The sequence below is a fragment of the Athene cunicularia genome, assembly GCF_003259725.1.
Source record: "Athene cunicularia isolate RWA chromosome 4 unlocalized genomic scaffold, athCun1 chr4_part2, whole genome shotgun sequence".
In the NCBI taxonomy this organism is placed as follows: Eukaryota; Metazoa; Chordata; class Aves; order Strigiformes; family Strigidae; genus Athene; species Athene cunicularia.
Window position 1 is genome coordinate 25,144,512 of NW_020799099.1, and position 21,721 is coordinate 25,166,232.

Below are 21,721 nucleotides of genomic sequence, written 5' to 3' on the forward strand. Positions count from 1 at the left end.
TTTCTCTAGCAAATATACAGGCTCTTTGGTGAGCTCCCTCAAGTTCATGTTCTGCCGGTGGCCCTGTTAGGAAAAACAGCCTAAGTTTACACTTTGGCAGACCCTCTGGGGAGACTAAGGCTCGAGTTAGCGCGGGGACTTGAATGCCTTGTTTTTTTGAGTTGCTTCACAGAGTATTTGAAAGAGACACCAAAACTTACTGTTACACAGTATAAAGAGGATATTAGGGCCAACCTTGAAATCCAGCATTCTGTTTCACAGGCTGGCATTCTGACACTTTCTGATAGAATAAAATGCATTTAAATCAGCATTTTGATATGAAATATGTAAGAGTAACAGCCATATTTTATGCAGTAAATTACTGGTGTCTGAGAAAGGAGAAACTTTGTCTTAGAGCTTGGATAATAATGAGTTCAAGAGCCAGTAAGATACGATTTGAGTGATGTTACTTCTGTCATGTTTGAATTTAGACTTGTGCGTTTTTCCAGGTGATGGAATTTTACTGCCAGTCCTGTGAGACAGCCATGTGCCGGGAGTGTACGGAAGGAGAACATGCAGAGCATCCCACGGTTCCACTCAAGGATGTGGTAGAGCAACACAAGGCTTCCCTCCAAGTCCAGTTGGATGCTGTCAACAAAAGGTATGGAGACTCCACTGATTATTTTCTGTTTTCAGTTCTACCACTGCCTTCCTGTGTTACCTTGGGTAGATGTTTTAATGTGCTGGTGCCATGGACATTTACCTAGAAAACAGGGATAGTGAGGCTAGCATAAGGAGAAAAAAATCCATTGAGTATAATGCACTGAGGGATTAGAGAAAAAAGCAAGATTCCTGTCTGTCTTTCACAAACTAGAGGCCATTAGAAATGCAGGTGTCCTCCAAAGAAGGGGCATAATATGTTAAGGAGAAAAGTACTAGCCAGTCATGAATTTAATGGTAAATAAATAATACTGGATGCTTAAAAGACTAGTACAAACACTATGGTGGCAGAAAGGCTTAAAAAAAAAAAAAAAAAGAAAGAAAAAGTAGGGTAGATCTAGTTATATTCCTGAGCAGATACATTTGCATAAAGGCCTCCTTGTTGGAAATGCCTAAAGTCTAATGGATATCCACAAAGGAAAATCCTGACTTAACCTTATTTTATGAGACCAAAATCCCTATGTGGTTATAAAATGAATGAATTTACTTCTGGGAAATGACCGAGTTTAAAGATAGACTGCAGATGAGATTGTTTCATCAAAAGATATCAGGGCAAGGGCCAATGCTTAATGATTTTTAAAACAGCAATCTTTGTAATTTAATCCCTCCCTCAGGCTTCCAGAGATCGACTCAGCACTTCATTTTATATCTGAAATCATACACCAGTTAACCAACCAAAAGGCTAGTATTGTAGATGACATTCATTCCACTTTTGATGAACTCCAGAAGACTTTAAATGTGCGAAAGAGTGTGCTGCTTATGGAACTGGAAGTGAATTATGGCCTTAAACACAAAGTAAGATGCATGTTTTGCTTCAATTAAAAGCTATTAATTTAATCAGCCAGTTTTTTCAAATGATGCAGGATGCTAGTTTGAGAAATTGTGTCTAAGATCCAGAGGAGAACTTTGTTTTCTGAAATCAAGTGCTGCAGAGCCTTGCTTGTGGGTGTCCAGCCTTATAAATGGAATCTAGACCCTGTACAGGCAGGTAGCCCTTTGTGCATGGTGTGTGAGGATCTGAAATGGCCAACATGCTAAGTGGGCATTTGCTTAAAGCCAGCATGCTGATGTGCAGATGACAATAAAAGAGTACCAAAGCAAAGTCTGAAATCCTTGGGCTGCAATCCTATGAATGCCCCATGAAGATAAAGGCCAAACTATTTCTCCTGAAGAACTGAGCAAGGCATCTACTTGTTTTGCTTTAAAGCACTGTTTTCCTTTCAAATGCCTGGTAACATATTTCATGTTAGCTGTCACTAGTTGGAACACACAAATACTGAAGGGACATCTCAGGCAAATGCAGGGAGGCAATAACTTCCAGAGCTGTATTCACTCTTTTACTTCCTATCTGTATGATTGAATCTTGCATTTTTACCCCTGTATTGCAGACTAAACTTCAGAGGAAGAAAACTGAAATCTGCCCTTTTACAAAGAGAAGCCTATGGCCTGGAGTGTAGGGGTTTTGTTTTTGTTGAGGTTTAGTAAGTCTAAACCAGGCAACTGGGAGAATTTAGTCCTTGTCTTCCTGGGCATCTGTTATCTGTTTTATATAAAAGAAAGATCTCTTCCCTCAAAGTATCCTTTAAAAGAAAGTAGCATCAACAACTGGAGTTTCAAGAGTGCCTGATAATACCGGCATCTTTGGGCATTCTGTGTGATTACAGAGCCGTTTAAGCATCTCCAGATGTCTGAAGCAGAGGAATGCTGCATTCCTTGATCTGAAACAGGCTTGATCATTAGGAAGGTATTGAACTGCTGGGGCTGTGAAAATGAAGGAATTCTAACATGTGCACGAGATGTGTACTTTCGGGAACACAGAGAGCCCAAAACCCTTGGGGAACAGAATTTAGTCATCTCCAAAGCTAAGTAGCAGTTGAGGAGCTTTTAGCATCAAAAATTTGGACTTCGATCCCATATCCAAGATGTCACAAAACCTTATTTTCTTAGCAAGCAAATATACTCAGGGTGTGTACAAAGTTCATACAACATGCTAAATTATCTTATTGTTGTTTAAAGGGATTTACAGTAGTTTAAAAACTATTTTGGGTGCTAGAGAGCGAAATTCTTACAAAGCTACACATAAGCACTAAGAGACATCTCCCCTGTTTGTATAACAAAGAGTGATTGGAATTGGATTTTCCTTTTGAATGAATAGTAGTCCTGCAAATTTACTCAAGCCCAAATATTCTGTCATTTTGATCATGTACTTTGCAAAAATGAAAAAATGAAAGGGCTATGCTTTACTAAAAGGAAGTTGGCAATTCAGTTTCAGTTGTCCAATGGACTGAAAGATGCCCTGTGTAAAATACTCTAAACACATTTTAAGTATTACTTATGGTAGGATTAAATATTTTCCATCTTTGCAATGAAATAAAACTATATTGAGAAAATAATGGTTTTAAAATGTAGCTGCAAATTGTCTTCATCCTCAGTTTGTGGTTTGTTACCCCAAGAATATGGGGTTTTGTCATCCTGGGACTTCAGTAGCTGTGCTATCTGTTTAACTACTTATGTTCTGGAATAAAGACCAGGCAGATTAGAAATGCCTTATATTGAATCCTGAGAGGTTTATAGATGCCTAGAAAAATGGAAAACTTGAAAATTCAGTTTAGTCCTGAAGTTTGTTCATTCTGTTTTGCTTGCAAAAGATTCTGTGTTGTTATCACTTAACCATATCAGCCTGAATTTTCTCCTATGGGTGAAAAGCAGATACCTTTGTATAATTCAGAAGAAAAATGCCCTTAAAATGCAGTGTCATTACATGGTATGTCTCCATGTAGAACTATGTCCTAGTTCTCTGTAGGAAAAGCATAGCACATGTGTGACTAGGTACTTTGGGTTGGGGATTTCATCAGTGGTGAGTGTGGGGGGTAGCTGGAATGTTTGGGTTTTCCTGACTGTCATGAATTTCTCTGTTAGGTTGTTATAATTCAGGGAATTCAGGGATCCTTTTTCCAATTCACTGCAAAACTGGTTTAAAAAAAGTGTTAGCCTTGTTCCCATCCCACACCTAACCATTCTGAGGTCAATGCCATTTCAGGGATTTTAGACTGAGGGCCAGAACTAAGCCTATAATAAAAGCTCTTTCTCAGTCTTAAATATAGAGTAGCTACTTGCTGCTCACCAAAATTTCAGACTACTCGGCTCAAGTCTTCCTAATACCCACAATCCATTCTTTATGTTTTGCTTTCCTGCCTGCTGAAACTGAGAAATCAACTTACTCTCTTCTTCTGGGGACACTCTCCTCTTCTTCACTTATTTAAATTAAGAATCACACTTTTCCTCAGAATGGATGCACAGATCTTGAGAGTGCCTTCTTGTCTGTCTCCATAGAGGAGTAGCCCAAGGTTTCCTTTATCTCTGAAGAAATAGTTTCAAGAAGTTTCTTGCAGCTTCCCTTATTAATGGGACTGATGATTCCAAAATATATCTGTGCACACAGCTCAGTTCCTGGCAACTACCTCATTAACTGTGACTGCTGAGAGTTAGATGGAGCAGGGTTTGAGCCTTTTTTTTTTTTTAAAAAAAAAAAAAAAGTCAGATAGGTGGGGCAATAATTCAATCTAGTGTGACAGTAGATCTGTGAAGTCTTGAAGACCCAAAACAGGGTACATTTTTTGTGTTGCAGCATGATACTTCAAGAACATGTAGGGGATCAGTGTGGTACTTTTTCCTAAAATGACACTTTAAAATAAACTCTAACATAAAGCGGGTTTCTACAAAGGCCTTCAAATATAAAGCATGCTACATCTTGCTAGGATAGTTCTTGTAACACGATGGTAATCTGGTGTTTGATAATGCACAGGTCCTCCAGACACAGCTGGATACTTTACTTGAAGGGCAAGAAAGCATTAAAAGTTGCAGCAACTTTACGGCGCAAGCCCTCAACCACGGCACTGAAACTGAAGTTCTGCTGGTGAAGAAGCAAATGAGTGACAAGCTGAATGAACTGGCCGAGCGGGACTTCCCATTGCAGCCCCGTGAAAATGATCAGTTGGACTTCATAGTGGAAACAGAAGGCCTGAAGAAATCCATTCACAATCTGGGTACTATTTTAACCACCAATGCTGTTGCCTCTGAAACAGTTGCCACAGGTGAGGGACTGAGGCAGACAGTGATCGGACAGCCCATGTCTGTTACCATCACAACTAAGGACAAAGATGGGGAGCTCTGTAAATCTGGAAATGCTTACCTCACTGCTGAACTGAGCACACCTGATGGGAGTGTAGCAGATGGAGAAATACTTGACAATAAAAATGGCACTTATGAATTTTTGTATACTGTTCAGAAAGAAGGGGATTTCACTTTATCACTGAGACTTTATGATCAACATATCAAGGGCAGCCCATTCAAACTTAAAGTGGTCAGATCAGCAGATGTGTCCCCTACCACTGAAGGGGTTAAGAGGCGTGTTAAATCTCCTGGCAGTGGTCATGTGAAGCAGAAAGCTGTGAAAAGACCTGCGAGCATGTACAGCACTGGCAAAAGAAAAGAGAATCCCATTGAAGATGATTTGATCTTCAGAGTAGGTAGGTGACTTGTCTGCTACCTATTGACATACTTAATAATAGTTCAGAAAAATTGGATGAAAAAAATCTAGAAGTTAAATTATTTTAAGGTTTAAGAGCTGTAAATAGAGCAAGTTGGTAATACCTTTAGGCCTCTTGACTTCATACATCAATTTTAAAAGCACATACTTCAAAAATTCTGGGTTGCAAAATGCATACATTTAATTTGGGATAAAATATTTTACCACCTCTTCTGTACTCTATTGGGCATCAAAAAATGAAAATACATAAAATCAGTGCTTCAGATTAGATTAAATTACTTCCTTAAAAGTTGAATAGCAAGAAGGGAAGCAGGAGGACTCCTTTAAAACTATTGCCCTGAAGATTAATCTAATTAATTAACCTGGAACTATACATGCTAAATCCTGTGGTCATATACAGTTATTTCATTATGTCAGCATAGGACAGAATTATTATTTCCTTTATTGCTTTTTCCCCCAATATCTAAACGTCTTTGGTTCTTTATATAGTGCAATGTTATCTCTAAATCTGTGGCATTCTAATGCTTAGTAAAAATATAACATCTTGGTGTCATTCACTGTGATTTTATTTCAGGTCTTTTGATGTACACAGGTTTTAAACTTTATAATAATAACAACTCATAATTTTAAAAGTCTGTACCATGGAGTATTGTGGTTACACAGTGTCAGATAGTTAGAAAATACTTTTCACTTTGCACAACTAAAGAAAAAATCTAGTTAATTCTTAATATGTACAAGTCAGGATTTCAGTAGTATGTGTTACCAAGTTTGACAACCAGTTGGCAAGGTGGCTTTCCCTTTTGTAGCAGAGAATGGATGGTGGTTAATCCTGGAGGGGTTTTTAGTAATTCTATTGAAAATTCATCTGGACACCATTTGTCATTGGTTAACCCTGTCCATCTGATTTCTCATCAGTCAGTATTTCTAATCAATTCCTTGCTTTGATAGAAAGTACATGCAGTAACATAATGGTCTTATATCAGAAAATGTCTTCATCAAGCATGCTTTGCTTGCTGAATAGGACAGTACAATGTAAGCTTTGGATGAAGCCACTCATAAAATGACCAGCCTTTCCCAGATGGCCAGTGCATTTCCTAGTAAGATGAATGACCCCATAAATATAACAACTCAAAGCATTTTTTACAGGGGCGATGATACCCAGCTTTACTGTCACTGAGGCTAAATTTCATGGTGACTGCAGAGTCAAAAGTTAAAATTTATGTAGAATAATTCATAATGAAATTGAGCCAGCCCTACTCGGCACTGACTATGCTTTATTGTCCAAAGCTGGCAGACGACCTTTGTTAAATTAGTACCCAGACATAGCCCTTCCTCTAGCAGAAGGGTGTTCTTGTTGCACAGGCTATTGCTGTAGTCACCACTGGCAGAGCCCCTCTTAGTAATCCCCTGGGAGAGAAGCCCTTGCACAGGGCAGAGTGATCAGCCTCAGGCTCCTGCTGGAATGGAAGGGGACCTGTGTCTCTTCCCAAATGCAGTTTCACTGTTGGTACTGGTAAAAGCAGCAGAGGGTATGTATAAATGTAGCCTAGATCTTTTTGGGGCCTTGTTTTTGAGACAGGGTTAAACAAAAAGTTAATAATAATGTCTGAATCCTGTCTAGAAAGAAAACATCCTTCTCATCTCTTCTGGAATGGTTGTGACATGTTACATGCTAGACAGAGAAGGGGCTGGATTCAGTCAGAGCCTTTGGGTCTGTAGCATGTAGGAGCAGGATAAGAAAGCCTGCACAGGTACACGGTGCCTGTGAGTAAGAGGGGAGTTCTTACCCATTGTGGCTGACACCTTCACTGAATGCTAAGCCCTCTTATTCACATATATCAAGCATTAATTTGTCCTAGCGTGGAAGTAGTAGATCTAAATACTTAGAGAAACAACCAACAAAATGTCCTGAAATTATTTTTAAAATGTTAATATTCTTATTACAAAGGTATATTGTTATGGATTAAAGTGATTTCAGCTTGTAATTTCTGGTTCTGTATCCCTTGCTTCTACTGAGCAGTTTCTAGCCTGACTGCCAAATAGTGGTATGGCTCTGGTTTGGGTTTTGTGGCTGGTGGTGTTTGCTGGATTTTTTTTTAAAACTATTCTCTCCAACACACCATAAACTCTCTAAGTCTTAAATGTTTTCCAGAAATTGCAGTGCCCTTTCTTTCTGTTGTGATGCAGTAATGAACATGTGCTTTATTTTGGAGTTCTGCCTCCTTCCCTTCTTCACCACTCTAACCCCCCAGAAAAGAAGAGAGAAGAATTAGAACAAGAGCTACATGTGTCTCAGAGCTTTTGCTTAATGAAACCTCTCAGAAGTGTCCACATTTGGGATATATGGATTGCTATTTTATTGAAAAACTGAGCTGAGAGTAATACTTTGTCCTATTACATACTCAGTTCTCAGCCACTCATTTCACCGAATGACCCTACATAGAGATGTCCCTCTGAGCTTCTGTGAGCTTACGTATGCATTGTCTGAAAGGTCTCTTAAGCCATTGCAGCTGTAATGCTCTAGACTTTTACAGCCTTCCAAAGTATGCAGAATTAATGAAGACAGGTAGAGCTTCTGACATTTTCACAGGGATTGCCTTCACGGATTGAAGAGTTCATTTAGTTCCAGTTTCAGCTCACTTCAGAAAGTTAAGGCTTGGTTCGTTTGTTGATGAGGTAATGTAAAATAAAGTTTATCACTGTTTTCCAATATAACTGCATATCTATTTTGAACCCACTGTTGAATTCCTCTGATATCCCTGGACAAATCTGGATTTGTATTTTAAACTGGGCAAGATAAATTTTATGATGGGCCTGCCAGAAGCTCATACAGCTGTGTTGGAGAACCATACTGTAGTATTCCTACGGGCATCCAAGTATACGGGGTATGCTTTTGTATATATTCTGATATATGGGCTTTTATGCACAACTAAATTGATCAGCTCATAGCAAGAGATTGTTCTTTTGCTAGTATTAAAAGAGATAGCATTAATACAACATTGGTACAGTTAAGTGCTTATGTTCATGGGGAATCCTCCATTGTATCTTTTGCCGATTCTGTTATTCATGGCTTTTAAAATGGCACATGGTTTGATTCAGACATTTTAAGGTCAAGCTAATGACTGCACATTCACACATTCGTGTAATTCATTATTTGCAAGAACAGAGTATTTCTTACTTCCTCCCTTTCTCTCTCAATAATTTATATCCTCAACATTTAAAAAAAAATTTCTTAAACAGGCGTGTCCTCTAAGAGTGTGTCCGTGCAGTATCTGTGTAGCATGTACTTAGTTTATACAAATGAAAACCAGAATGTGCTTATGATACCCAGAGAATAATTGTTTTGTGATGTTTCTTGCTGCCTCTGCAAATGGAAAGCACTAAAGTAAGAGGGAAAGCTCCTTTCCATAACCCTGCTTTTGTGCTTAGACCCATGCTGAGCAGAGGTAAGTGGAGGTGAGGGATGTTCACAGTGTCAGCCACTTCCACCTTCCCTGGTAAATCTCTCCCATGTCCTCCAAAGGCGGGTTAAAAGCCATGGCTGGCATCAGTTAGCTACTCTATCCAGTACCCCATCTTGTGCTCTAGCTCTGCCACGCTGTGCCATATGCCTTGGTACTTACTCTCTTCTGGCACTTTTCGTGACTGGGTTCTTTGAGGCCGTTTAGCAGTAGTGGTGCTATTTCCCACTTCAACTGCTTTTTCTCTTCATTTATTTATACTTGGGACTGGCATCAGATACAGCCAGATGGAGAGTTGGCTCTCTGGTAGAAAGTTCAATTTTCCATTTCCTCAGACTATGTTTTGTTGTCTGTTCAGTCATGTAACAGAGCATCTAAGTTTAGCTGTTAGAGTTAATGTCAAAAAAAAAAAAAAAAAAAAAAAGTGCCTTTAGCAGTACCTTCTGTCAGCTTCCTTACTAGGTGTAGATGTCTTCTGGTCTGTTATCAATGCTGAAAGCAAATAGGAGCCATGTTACGAATTTACTCCACATAAAAACTCATGAACAAGGCCTGTGTAATAGCTTTTGTGCAGTTTAAAAGCAGGCTTAGGGAAAGCAAAGGGATTATTGATCAGGTGCTGCTGCTTTAATTTTTCTCTGAAGGCCTTTGCCTGAAACTCTGTATTGGATTGTCCTGTTTGAAAGGAACAGGGTTGCCTATAGATATATACTTCTTGAGCTTTCACAGCAATACAAGTGGGTTCTATGTGTACCCATATAACCTTGAAAAAACGTATTTTTCCAACTGCAGTTAGCCCCCTTGTATGGATGGTCCAGAGAAATCTTCTCCCTGTAGCAAGCAGCATCTGCTTCCCCCCATTCCCCTATCTCTTCTCTACCTTTCCAGCAAGATCCAGTCCTGACCAATTTACAACCTGGCTAAGGGCACTGGAGAAGGAAGGGATGTGTATGCGTAGTTGTTCCCTGTAGTGCAGAAGTATGATACATGAAATTCAGAGGCTCCCCTGACACACATTAATCGGGTGTTCTTCATTTTCTATTCCAGACCTTTGGAACACACCCATTAATAAGTAGTATGAAATAGCAAGATGTTTTCTATACAGCATTTATATTTCTGTAGAAATAGTAACGCCTAGTAATGGGGAAATAGAATTTAATTTTCCAGTTTGTTAGCTCAAATCCCTCTGAAGCTTGTCATGAACTCTTCATGGCTTTGCAGTGGCCAGTGTGAAATCCAGGCCTACACTGCATAGTTTTGCAGTCATACATTTATTGGACAGGGGCTGAAGAACTCTGACATCACGTTGCTGGCAAAATCCCCAGTGTGGATCTGATGTCCTGGCAACAGAGACCTGGTCTTGGTTCAAGTCATGTTATTTGTGGTCTTGCTGCTGTACTAGCAAAGGGCTGCTTCTGAGTTGTACCTGCCCCTAGGATTTGTGCATACATAGCTGTGGTGGCAGGGGCTCTGCTGCACAAGCAAGGCTTGGAGGTGGTCTTGGCCAAGCTTTTAGGGACAGATGCTCTGTAAAGTAAATTAATACAAATCAGCCCAAACTTTACTACTGACAGTGTGTGGGAGTATCTGCCAGAGTTCCTACTGAATTATTCATTCCTCTTGAAAGGTTACAAACATTGTGTGCCTGCATCCAACAGACTGATTGATTTTAAAACAGAAATTTGCATGGGAACTTGGATTAAAAACGCTGGAATTTATTTTACAATAAGCACATAGCTTCTTAACAATCTGATTTGGTGCAGTTTTACTGCAAAGCCTTTTGTGTTTGAGCTGTATCTATTATGAGAGAGGGTATTACATCCTCATAATTGAGGAATAAAGAAATGAAGCTAGGGAACAAGAAAACTCCTTGATACCTGTCTATTTAGACCTTTTCATGCTGTTTAGGTTTATCCTTTTTTTTTCAGTATCACATAGAGAACAATCCAAGAAGTGTTTGAAGTGCTGTAGGCAGGAACTAAATGGTATTTACACAACTGGTTATGGCTACTTGCAACCTCTAAAGTCTCCCCATTAATCTGTAATCTTTCTGCAGGTTTTTGTCTCTCTCAATCCATTCCCTCCTGCTGAGGGCAGTGACATGGTTTTTCTTTGTGTTTTAGGAATCTGGTAAATCTAGGTTAGCAAGCAAGGAGGTTTTTATTCATATTAGTAAAACTTAGAAAGAAAAAACTGCTCCTTCTATTACTATGAGCATCAAAAATGTACATTGTACCACAGGTTTGTCCAGATGCCCATCACTTACAACAGATTCTTATTGCAGTTACATGATGTAATTTTTAACATCTCCTGTGATGTTAATGGGCTTTTAGATACTTTTTTTCCTTCTTTTTTGGTGACATTCAATCTGACCTCTATTGTGCAAGAATAAAAGATTGAAATTATGAAGCATTTTGTGTGTGCTAGATTGTCTTGAGCTAAAACCAGATTTTTTTTTGATGAAAGCATATCTTCAAAGCTAAATTAATTGGTTTCTGCAGGCTATGCTTCAAATACCAGAAGGAATTAGATGGGGCTAAGGCAAATCTGATTATTTATTATCTGTATACAAGGATGATATAAAAGGAGCTATTCCACAGGCCACAGATCTTCTTCCTAATAACTGTTCAGCCTTCCCCCTTTGAAAACTCTGCTGTCCTCTCCCAATCCTCAGCAGCTTGGCACAGAAGTTGCAGTAAAATGTCTTTCCCTCCTCTGTGCCCCACAGTAGCTCAGAACAAGAGGGAGGTAAGGCTGGGCAGACAGGCACAAAAGATGCTGGCTTTCATCTCTAAACCAGGCTGCTTGGGAAACACTGGAATGAGAATCCCACAACCGTCCTCTGGTTCCATCCCTGTGGATTTGAAATGTTGGTGCCTTCCTAGGCAAAGGAGTGATGGGTGATTGCCCGTGACTGAGAGAAGAGAGACAAATCATGGGGTGCCTTGATACAGAAGGGTGGTATCTTGCAGTAAAGGATTTTCTGAAGACTCTCTCTAGGCAGGTATGTTTATAAGGCAGGAACCTCTACTTAGAGGAGGGAGCTATCATCTGGTATTACAGAGCCAGCTGCAGGAGCCTGCTTTTCCAGAGGCTGAAATGCTTTACCACAAGCCTTCCTCTCATTGAACTGCTGCCACTGCCAATGCTTGGATTCAGGTCTTTGCTGGCCTACTGAATTATTCAAATCAGAAAGTTCAGAGTTACCTGTTTTCCTCTTCAACGTAAGTTAGGAAATCAGCTGTGTTTCACTAACCTCAGCTTGCTTCTTCAGAAGAGTTTGTGCCACTGCAGAGGGGGACTGTGTGCAAATAAGGACCGATGTGATGGGTTTAACAGCCACAAAGCTATATACAAGGATGCTGCATAGAGCTGAATTTCATCTGCACGTTGTGCTAATAAATTACTATTTCTTAAACTTACTGTGAAATATGACTATGGCATTCCTGGGTAATTTCTTCTATTTTTCCTTTGATGTATGTTTACAAGGTCCCACTGAAGAACACTCTGAGTAACTCTTTATATAGGGCTCTCTTATCTTTAAAAATTAAATTCCTTGACTTTCAAGAACATTTTTTCTAAGGATAAAGAACATACATTCCATAAAGTTTGTGCTAGTTGGTTCCAGATGCTCTAGCTTACGCCTCCTCTTTTCCAGCAAATGTTTTCCCTTTACTCTCAGTAGTAAAAGGAATGTTTCTCCCTTTTCATCCATTCTCTTCAGCTAAAAGGCAAAAAGGAAACTTATCATTAGCATATGGTGGAAAAAAAATTACGGCATGCATCCCTCAGGCACTGCTCATTAAAAGAACACACAGAAATGGCTCAAATGTGGGTAATGTAATTGGTGTGTAACTCACTATTCCCTGAATATGTACTTTCCCCTTGCAGCACAGAAGTTGAGAAGTTTTTGCCTTGTTTAGAGAATGAAGCATATGGAGTTCAAGAAAAAAGCCTTGAAACAAAGAGACATCCTCGCAGCACCAAGTGCAGAGGAATTAAATGTTATTTGTTAGCCAGTGACAGGAAATATGCATCCCACAGCCATCACCACAGCAGAAAGAAGGGTTAAGAGAATACACATCCCTAATGAAAGCTAGATACAAATTAGAGCTAATATGTATCTCTTCCCTTGGGCATCACAGTCAGAACAGTTTTAATCACTGAGCTCCAGGATATTTTGGACTGACTAAAACAAAATGCAAGTTTTTCAGTTAAAACCATATATTGAAACCAATTAATGTCTGATATACAGCCAGTGAATGCTTGTAAAAATACTTCACGAGGAAAAATAGCACTGCATCCAAGCCTTGGAAGGAACAGCTTATAAAGTCTTTTTGTTTCAAAATCCATTCATTCATTATGAATAACCTTGGGGTCCAAGATCATAACTGCAGTCTTGTCTAAAGACCCATGAGCTTCCTTTACAAAGCAGGAATTTGGATACTGTTCCTGTGCTCCAGATGTAATTTGAACCAGCCACTTTAGGGTTGACCTTTTAAAGACATCAGTTTGCTCTGTGACTTGCCTTGGAATATCTCAGAACAAACATCTAAGTAATGAGGCACCTAAACTTAATGAACGTCTGCAAAAACTTGACATTTTACATCTCCTTATCCCCTTAAGCCACTGGGGACAACACTTACAGTTCTATATAAATCTCTACTACATTTGTCCTGGGTAAAAATGGCGTCTCTGTGTGTGTGCACTGTTTTATTAGAACAATCTAAGGTCTTTGCAGAAGCAGTCAGTCTCCAGGTGTTGGTCTTCATTGGTCCATGTGTCCCAGTCATTCAAAACCAGTTCTTCATCTGCATTTCCCTTCTAAGACAGTTTTTAAAGCCTATGACTGAAAACTGTGTATGAGTGAATAGGAAACTTCCTTGTCTTGAAATGGCCCCATCCAAAGTGATCACTGATATGTTTTATCTCAACTTGTGAATTCACCGAAGAGAAATAGCTAATTGTCATCTGTCCAGGTTCCTATCTTAGCCTCTGTCTGTATGTTCCCACAGTACTACCCCTTTCATTGACTTCTCAGTTGAATAAAAATCCACAATTTAAAAAAAAGTCCATCACTATGAGAAAACATTTTACTAGTTCGCTCATGCAAGAAGCAAACTGTGAACACTGAAGGCCAAAGAGGTAATTACATTGATGGGGATTTAGATGGCATACATGCCAAAGAATAAGAACAATCCCTTCTTGAACTTAGAATTGTGGATCTGATACTGAGATGGTTGTTTGAATTTGTAGCAGTGATAAGAACTCTTCAAATAGAAATCTATAGATCAAGGATGTAATGAATGCATGTGTTGGCATTCAGGTCCTAACTGATTAGTCCTGTCTAACCTGATTTCTTATATGCTCTGTTGTCAATTTTAGGCACCAAAGGAAGAAACAAAGGGGAATTTACAAATCTTCAAGGTGTAGCTGCATCTACAAATGGAAAAATATTAATAGCAGACAGTAACAACCAGTGTGTGCAGGTATGTGTATTCCTCTTCAAATATTTAGCTTTTCTTCCCCAACCCACACCTTTGCCTTCTTTGTACTCCAGGACAGACACATTTTGTACAGTTCAAGCAAATACAGAAAATACAGAGGAAGCTCAACTTCTTTATCATCCATTATCATTTCGTCTTCTTGACCTACAGCTATCTTTTTCAGATCTACACTCTATCTAGTATGTATATCAGAGTTTATTTCCCTTCCTTATGATGTTTGGCAATGAATGAAGAAAACAAGTGGTGCAATAATCTGGAAAAATGCCTTTTTGTAAATATCATTTTACATTGTAAATTTGTCATTCCATGTTTCCAAATACATATCTAGGGCAAGGTGCCACAAATGTAATTTTTTAAGCAAATACAAAAATAAACATGTATTTGTCATTTTCAAATGGCTTTTAGTCTACTTAATTGACTTTTCTGTCTGATATTACGATCAAATCTTTTTTGTGGTAGCACCCCTGACACTCATGACTTACTGGCTTCTGTAATCTGTGTGAAAATCAAGCTGTGTTTTTTCTTTTGCTTGCCATGTATCTTTTTTACCATTAACAATTTGTCATCAGTCTTCAGGCTGCCCATGTGGTAGCAATGAACAAGGCAGCAGTGCACGGCTTGTTCTTCAGTATGCCAGAACCAGCAAGCCATATGCAGTAAGAACTTGTTTCCAGGCATTTTCAAAGAGACGGAGTCAAATATTCATCAGCACCCTCACACTTCGCAATTTGCAGTCACTTAGAGGAACTTCAATATCTAATTACCTGGCCTGGGGACACAACCAGTGGACTGAATTTTGTGTGGCTAAAGCATCTCTCAGGAAATGGCCTGGTACTTATCCCTAAGTCAAATAATTAAATTTTTAAATTCTCATTTAGCTTCTATTGCTATCTTTTCTACAAACTTAGGGTTTGACTGTGGCTGAATCAGTGCCTCAGTTTGCTCATTTCTAATATGGGAATAATACCACTTCCTTCCAGCTGAGGGACATTGTGAAGCTTAATTCATTAATGTTTATAAAGTACTTTGAGATCATTGAAGAAACAGTGCAATGTAAGTACAGAGAACTTCTTTATCTTGAAGTTAGAGTCCAGGTAGAAGCCTCCCTTTAAATTAGGTTCAAATATGAACCATGTAAAAGTGCTTCATGTTCCTAACTCTCCTGATTGTAGTGTTCATTAGTGACTTGCTAAAATATAAGCTCCAAGAAATAGATCATGTTATTGTGCAGACTTAATTTTAAAATGAATGTTTTCTGTTACAGATATTTTCCAATGATGGTCAGTTCAAAAGCCGTTTTGGCATACGAGGAAGGTCTCCTGGCCAGTTGCAGCGGCCAACAGGAGTGGCTGTGCATCCCTGTGGTGACATCATTATTGCAGATTATGATAATAAATGGGTTAGCATATTCTCATCAGATGGAAAATTTAAGGTACAAGTTACCATGTGAACTCTCCTGAGCTTTCTCTGTCTTACAAAGGAATGCAAATTAATCTTTTTTTTTGGTCAAGAAACGACGTAGTTTGGTTGTTACTTAGTCCAAATTCCATTGTTGTGATGTGGAAACCCATGACACAGCCATGTTGTATAATTAATAGGAAGAGGTCACAGCTGTGATGCTAATGTATACGAAGTAGAGATAATGCATTCTATTTTACAGTTCTATGTGCTAAGTGCTTGGATGCCTTTCCGTAATTTATAGTCAAGGACAGCTAATGTAATCAAGTCTAGTTGGACTAGCTCAACAACCTTCCTATCATTAGTATTCTGATTATACAAGAAGGTGTGTGCATATATGTGTACACACAGGCAGACATAAAAACTTGTGAAGAAGACATGAAGCTCTTCAGTGACATATGGAGGAGAAAAATAAGGTAGCAGACTGATGATGACTTCCTCTATTTATTCCATATGTATCAGCAAATCAAGTGTATAATTCATGTGTGATCCTGTTGGCAATAAATGCAAGGAAGGGCAACGCAAGATGTTGTTCCAGTGCTACAGCATAGACAGAGGTGTTTTAGGTGGAGTGATGTGCACTGGAAAAACTGAAAGCCGGTAATAATGTCTTAGGTTTCAGAAATCAGGAGTTCTGAGAAAAGCACACCTCTCATTTTCATAGCAACTGTGATCCCTTTAATAGGAGTAAAACAGGAGTGAAAAATAGGAGTCTAAGAAGGGACCTACTACACTACACTGATGCTTGCCAACTTGCAATATTTATTTGCTTGGATTCTGGTGCAGTTCCACAGAGAAGGTTGCCTCCATCTGGTGCTGTTTCCTAAATGCATGTTACTGAGTTTGGCAGTGAAGGCTGGAAATAGTCACCTGTAGCTGAGGTTAAGGAGTATGCACTGTTCAGTGAGATAAAGGACATGCAGAGAAATTTCTACCATAGTTTCTTAGTTCTAGAGTCCTTCATTTCAGAGAAAATGGCCTGTTTGCCAAATTTTCTGGAAATCTAATGACCAAAAATCTCAGGTTCTGAGCTGCTCTCGTGTGTACCAAGAAATGGCCTTCATTTGAGTGGTCTTTGCAAAGTGACAAATGCTACAGCAAATAGGCAACTGTGCTTGCATAGTCCTCAGTGACCTCCATCTGGGAAACAGACATGTACGCTTCTAAATGTATACAGATCCAGTGTAGACTTGAAACTAAAATAAAACCATACTGATATGCAATGCAAGTGTTAAAAAATTACAAATTACTTGCATTTGCAGAGAGTATGTGATTTTCCTTGTAAAGCAGTTTTGAAAATACAGCTACACAGGAAAACCTTGGTTTTGGCCTGGAGTCCTTGAATGAAGACACCAAATGAAGATGTAATTTAGTTAAGAATCCAAATACTCTGAGTAATTTATGTGTGTTTTAAATAATTATTAACATCTTTAATGTGAACCGGCTTGATCAGGATGCAGAGCATGGAGGGCTCATTTTCTTTCTTTCTGAAGACATGCTGTAAATCCAGCATTTCAGATGGTGCCAGCTCTGGAGGAAAAAGCCATGACTCTGGAGAAGCCAGGACCCTATGTGCTATAGACTACTAGCAGGGAGATGGGTATTGAAAAAAATTAATTATTAAGGTATTAGTTCCTCTGATGTGGAGCCTAGCTTTGTTTTTAGTCAAAGAGTTTGTTGGCTTGCAAGAGCTATGTGAAGTTGGCAATGTTTGTGTGGTTAATACAGGTTAATGCATTGGACTTTATAGTTTTTGGGACTAGACTGATTAAATAAGAAATGAAACATCAGTGATATAAACCACTATTTTTAGATTGAATGCAACAGGCTATATTTATGAGAGGAATATATACAAATGTTTGTAGAAGCATTTTATCTATGGAGGACAGGCATAATCATATAGTTGAAGCACAGGACATGGGTATAACAGATCTAGCCTGTGGGAATCTGGATAAAGCCTTGTAATTTCTTATGTGTTGGCAATGGCAATTCTTACAGGGGGGTTGTCAGATTAAATTGGGCAATGCTTGCTAAAATACACAGAGAGACAGTTAAAGGGATAATGGTGTTTCCCTTCAAAGGACTGTGCCTGCAAGTCATTTTGTATGAGCTCTGATGCAGGTGGTCTGCTAGTTGTTAATTCAGCATTATCAGGGGGCTGTTTTGAACTTAATCTAACCATTTTTGTTGTTGTCCCCTTCTTTCTGTATTTACTTACACTTACTCTCCCTTAGCGGCATTTTAGTAGTCATGTGAGCCAGAAGGCAAATTTCCCCTGCAGCCAGGCCCAGGCATCTCCCTGATGACAGCACTGGCCTGACTCACCCCAGCAACCTCCACTGCCAGGCAGAAAAGCGTCACCTTCCTCTGTCACTTGGTAGCAACAGAGACAGAACTCAATTTTCTCAAGGCTGTAAAACTTGCATAATGCAGAGGTGGACAAACCCTAATCTAAGGTTACACCAAAACATGAGTCTCTTAAAATCAAAGGCTGTGTTATCCTCTGAACTATAAAGCCTCAGATAGGGTCTTAGGAACTGGGGCTTCCATTTCTGGCTATGCCACGGGTCTCACAAGTGACTAGTGATTTTCCATTTCACTTCCCAGTGCTTTATTTTCCTCATCCATAAAAGGCTGATAATGGTGCTGGCTTCCTCTGTAAATTACTCTGAAATTGCTTAAGAAAACTGCTATAGAAAACACATTTCTAGGCTAAAGAGAGAACGCATGCTGAAGCAGCTTCTGTGCCAGTGGTGAGGTTCAAACCTAGTGAAGGAACTGGAGAACAGGGCCAAGAGTCTTGGCCTCTTGGTCCTCTGAGGAGAGAATTACTTTCTAGTCTTGAAGGGTTGTATCTAAGATAGCTTGTTATCAGCCAAACAGGGCTGCAAGTCAAGATCAAGTTTAGATGAGTCAGAAAAGATGAAAGGAAACATTTTTTCTGGCAGAATTTTCTTTTTTTCTTGTCTCATTAGTAGAATTAAGGGATCTGCTTCAAGCTGGTTGCATGTTCAGATAGGAATAGTTCTGTGGAGTGTGGTTTAATGGTCACACAGTCAGGTGAGTGATAAATTCTTTTATTTTGTGACATTGCAATGTGTGACAAAATTGTATTTCCGTATTAGGGAAGTTCTCAAACAGGAAAAGATGGTATATTGAAAGTCTGTAAATTAATTCCTGACAATCGTGAACCTTTCAGGCAACAAGATTGGTGGAGTTAAACTTAAAACCCTAACACACTTACTTCTACAGTGGAAAAGTCTGCATACATTTTTATATAGGCTAGCTGATTTTTTTACTTCCAGGAATATCCCACAGTAGAATATTTTCCACCCGGGTAGGGTGGCTTTATAAACACATATTTGAAAACCAGTCTAAATTCATAACAGCCTATAAAATAAGGGACATAATGTCCTTGACTGAATTCAACTAAACACATTATTTGTATTAAGGGTTCAGATGATTCATTATACTTTATTCATTTCTAATGGCAGAAAAGCCTCAAAATACTTCCATTCATACACTTAACAGGAGTGACTGGGTTTCATAATGTTCTGTTCTAAATAATCAAACCTATAATTCTAAGAAACCTTCTAAAATAAAAATATACAAAGCATATGTTCAGCCAGACCCAGTAATGTGTCATCAGCATATTTTGATCTAAACTGGAAACAGAGATTTTTACTAATAAGCATTGCAAACCCTAGCTGGGCATAATTTATTGCTGCCTGCAAATTATATTTTAAATCCTGGCCCAAGAATAGCGATTTTTATACTCTTCTCAGCACTGAGTGCCCATTAATGTAGTACGTGACTTATTAATTTTTTTTCATATGTATTTATATGGGCAGGAAGACACTGTACTCATGAGTCTGAGTCACTTTTCCATAGGAATCCTGGAAAGATGGTAAGGACATGGTGCAGTGCAAAAGCAGGCAAACGCACAGACATTCCAGAGGAAAGAAGGGAATATGACTTAATGACCCCAAAGGAAATAAATCTACTGATTTGCATTTGGTTTATGTTTTTGCTTCTTTGTTGTTATGAAAACCTGAATACATTTTGTAGGTGTGCTCACATCTTTCCTCTGGTGAACACAAAGTAATTTTTAATAGTTTTCCCTGGGGATACTTTTGCATGATTTAATTAGGTGGATTTTGCCTAAATATTTAGCAATTTATAACAGCATATGTACCTGAAGGTAAACCAGACACATGATCATTGCATGTTGGCTAAGCATAGTCTTGAAGCTACAAGACTTTCCCTGGAGTTTTCTTTGAGACCGAAAGAGGTGATTTAGTTGTGTTGATGACTTTGTACCAGACAGCCTCAGGGAACATATATGACTTTATTTTTAGATGGCTCCTATTTTTACCTGCAACCCCACCCATGAGAATGTACCACGGAATAGGCGCATGGGGCTTACTAAGGGTAGTTGAGCTCCTTTAGACAGTAACATGGTTGTTCGCTTTGAAAACATTAGGGAATTGAGAGAAGTGAGTTAGGTAATGGATCTTCTTCATGCTCTGTAACCTGTCCCACTTTGATAGTCACAGACTAACAGAGCTTCAACTACTCCTCACCACTTGCAGGAGGGAGGGGAGAGGGGCAGAGAAGTCAGAAGCATTGTTGCTTGTAGGTGGTGATCTGTCCCCCCCTGTAAAGGCAGTGAGGTAAAGAATTGTCTTGTTTCATAAAGAAGACTAATATCTTGGTATCTATTTCACTGAATTTTTGATAGAAACAGGAAATTATGTTCTCCACCAAGGAGATGGACCGCAGTTTGTAGGATGTGTCTTACAAATTACTACAGGATCTGAAAGTTCAGGGATTCATAATTTCAAAAGAGCCTGTTCGGTGGATTGCTTGTCCAACACAGTAAAGAGACTGGTAGGAGACCAGACTTCTGGAACAATCCTAGATAACTGTCCATCATTTTTAAACAAAAAAACAACAAAAAAAGAGAAAGCAAATTGCTGCATTCCAACAATAAACCTCCCAAACAATTAGGTGGTATTTTTATATTTTTTTTTAACTGAAACGTTAAAGCTTAACTGATTTTATGTAGATTAAACCAGTTTCTAGAATCTCTGCCTGAAAACAGAGCAGAATGGTGAAAAATGTGAAATGGGTTGCAAGGTGATCCTAGAATCTTCTTGGGTATATGCCCAGGTAACTCATAGGTTCTTGGAAGGCTTTGCCTCAATTTCTGCTTGTTCTGGGCTGGATAGGATGCTGTTGCATAGATCCCCTCAAATCCCCTTCTTTTTGATCCTACTAAAGAATGCTACCAGATTTCTGATTTATTTAGACAGCTCTCTAGCCTTTCCAAATAATTCACTGTGTGTGAGATCCACCTGATCTCCACTGAAGGTTTTCATTGTATACATTATTTCATATTGTATACAATTCCCCTCCTGTTGCTGATTATGCTAGCAGATGTTTTTGGTAGTCACAAGGGCTATTTAAAGTGATGGAAATGATTTTATTTACCTAAGACAGGAGCAAGCTTTGATTTGCTTAGTGTTTCAAAGATTACTTTATTTGCTGTTTGGCAGCACAGTCCTATCTCTTTGCAGGTTTCAGCTGACCTTGTATCTAAGCAGCAAGTGAAGCAATCCCACATGGATCTGGTGGAAGATACAGAGGCTAGCCTAAGCTTTAGCTCTGCTCAAATTCTTTCCAAGAGCACTCAGAAGTTTCATGGCATCTAACTCACCCAAGAAAGGCAGCAGAGGACATGATAGCCTACATCTCACCCAGCTCTGATGCTCCGAGAGTGCTCTCTGACTCTTTCAATATAGCAGGCAGTTGTAAAGGTGTATTTCCCAGTCCGTAACCGGGTGGTTGGTCCACTTGGGAATAGTATACAAGGGGAGGCAGAAGTCCTTTATGCCTCTCGGCCTATCCTGGTGGTACGCTAGTGCTGGCTATACAGCCATTTGTGATGGATTCTGACAGATGCTGTATATTCTCAAGACGAACAAATCTGATGTTGTTTCTCCTGAGTTGTATATGTGGACTCAGTTGTTGAGATGGCAAATGTT

General features: G+C 39.1%; 1 protein-coding gene across 9 annotated transcripts in view; it reads left to right on the forward strand.

The window, feature by feature from the left end:
• The window catches only part of TRIM2 (tripartite motif containing 2), a 90,983-nt gene that overhangs the window by 58,664 nt on the left and 10,598 nt on the right, over positions 1-21,721 (forward strand). For all 9 annotated transcript variants that reach the window (XM_026847547.1, XM_026847543.1, XM_026847550.1 and 6 more), the window contains 5 exons: positions 489-640; positions 1,314-1,494; positions 4,505-5,228; positions 14,095-14,198; positions 15,481-15,648. In XM_026847547.1, the coding sequence (XP_026703348.1) occupies positions 489-640; positions 1,314-1,494; positions 4,505-5,228; positions 14,095-14,198; positions 15,481-15,648 (1,329 nt within the window). The remainder of the gene's footprint in view (positions 1-488; positions 641-1,313; positions 1,495-4,504; positions 5,229-14,094; positions 14,199-15,480; positions 15,649-21,721) is intronic.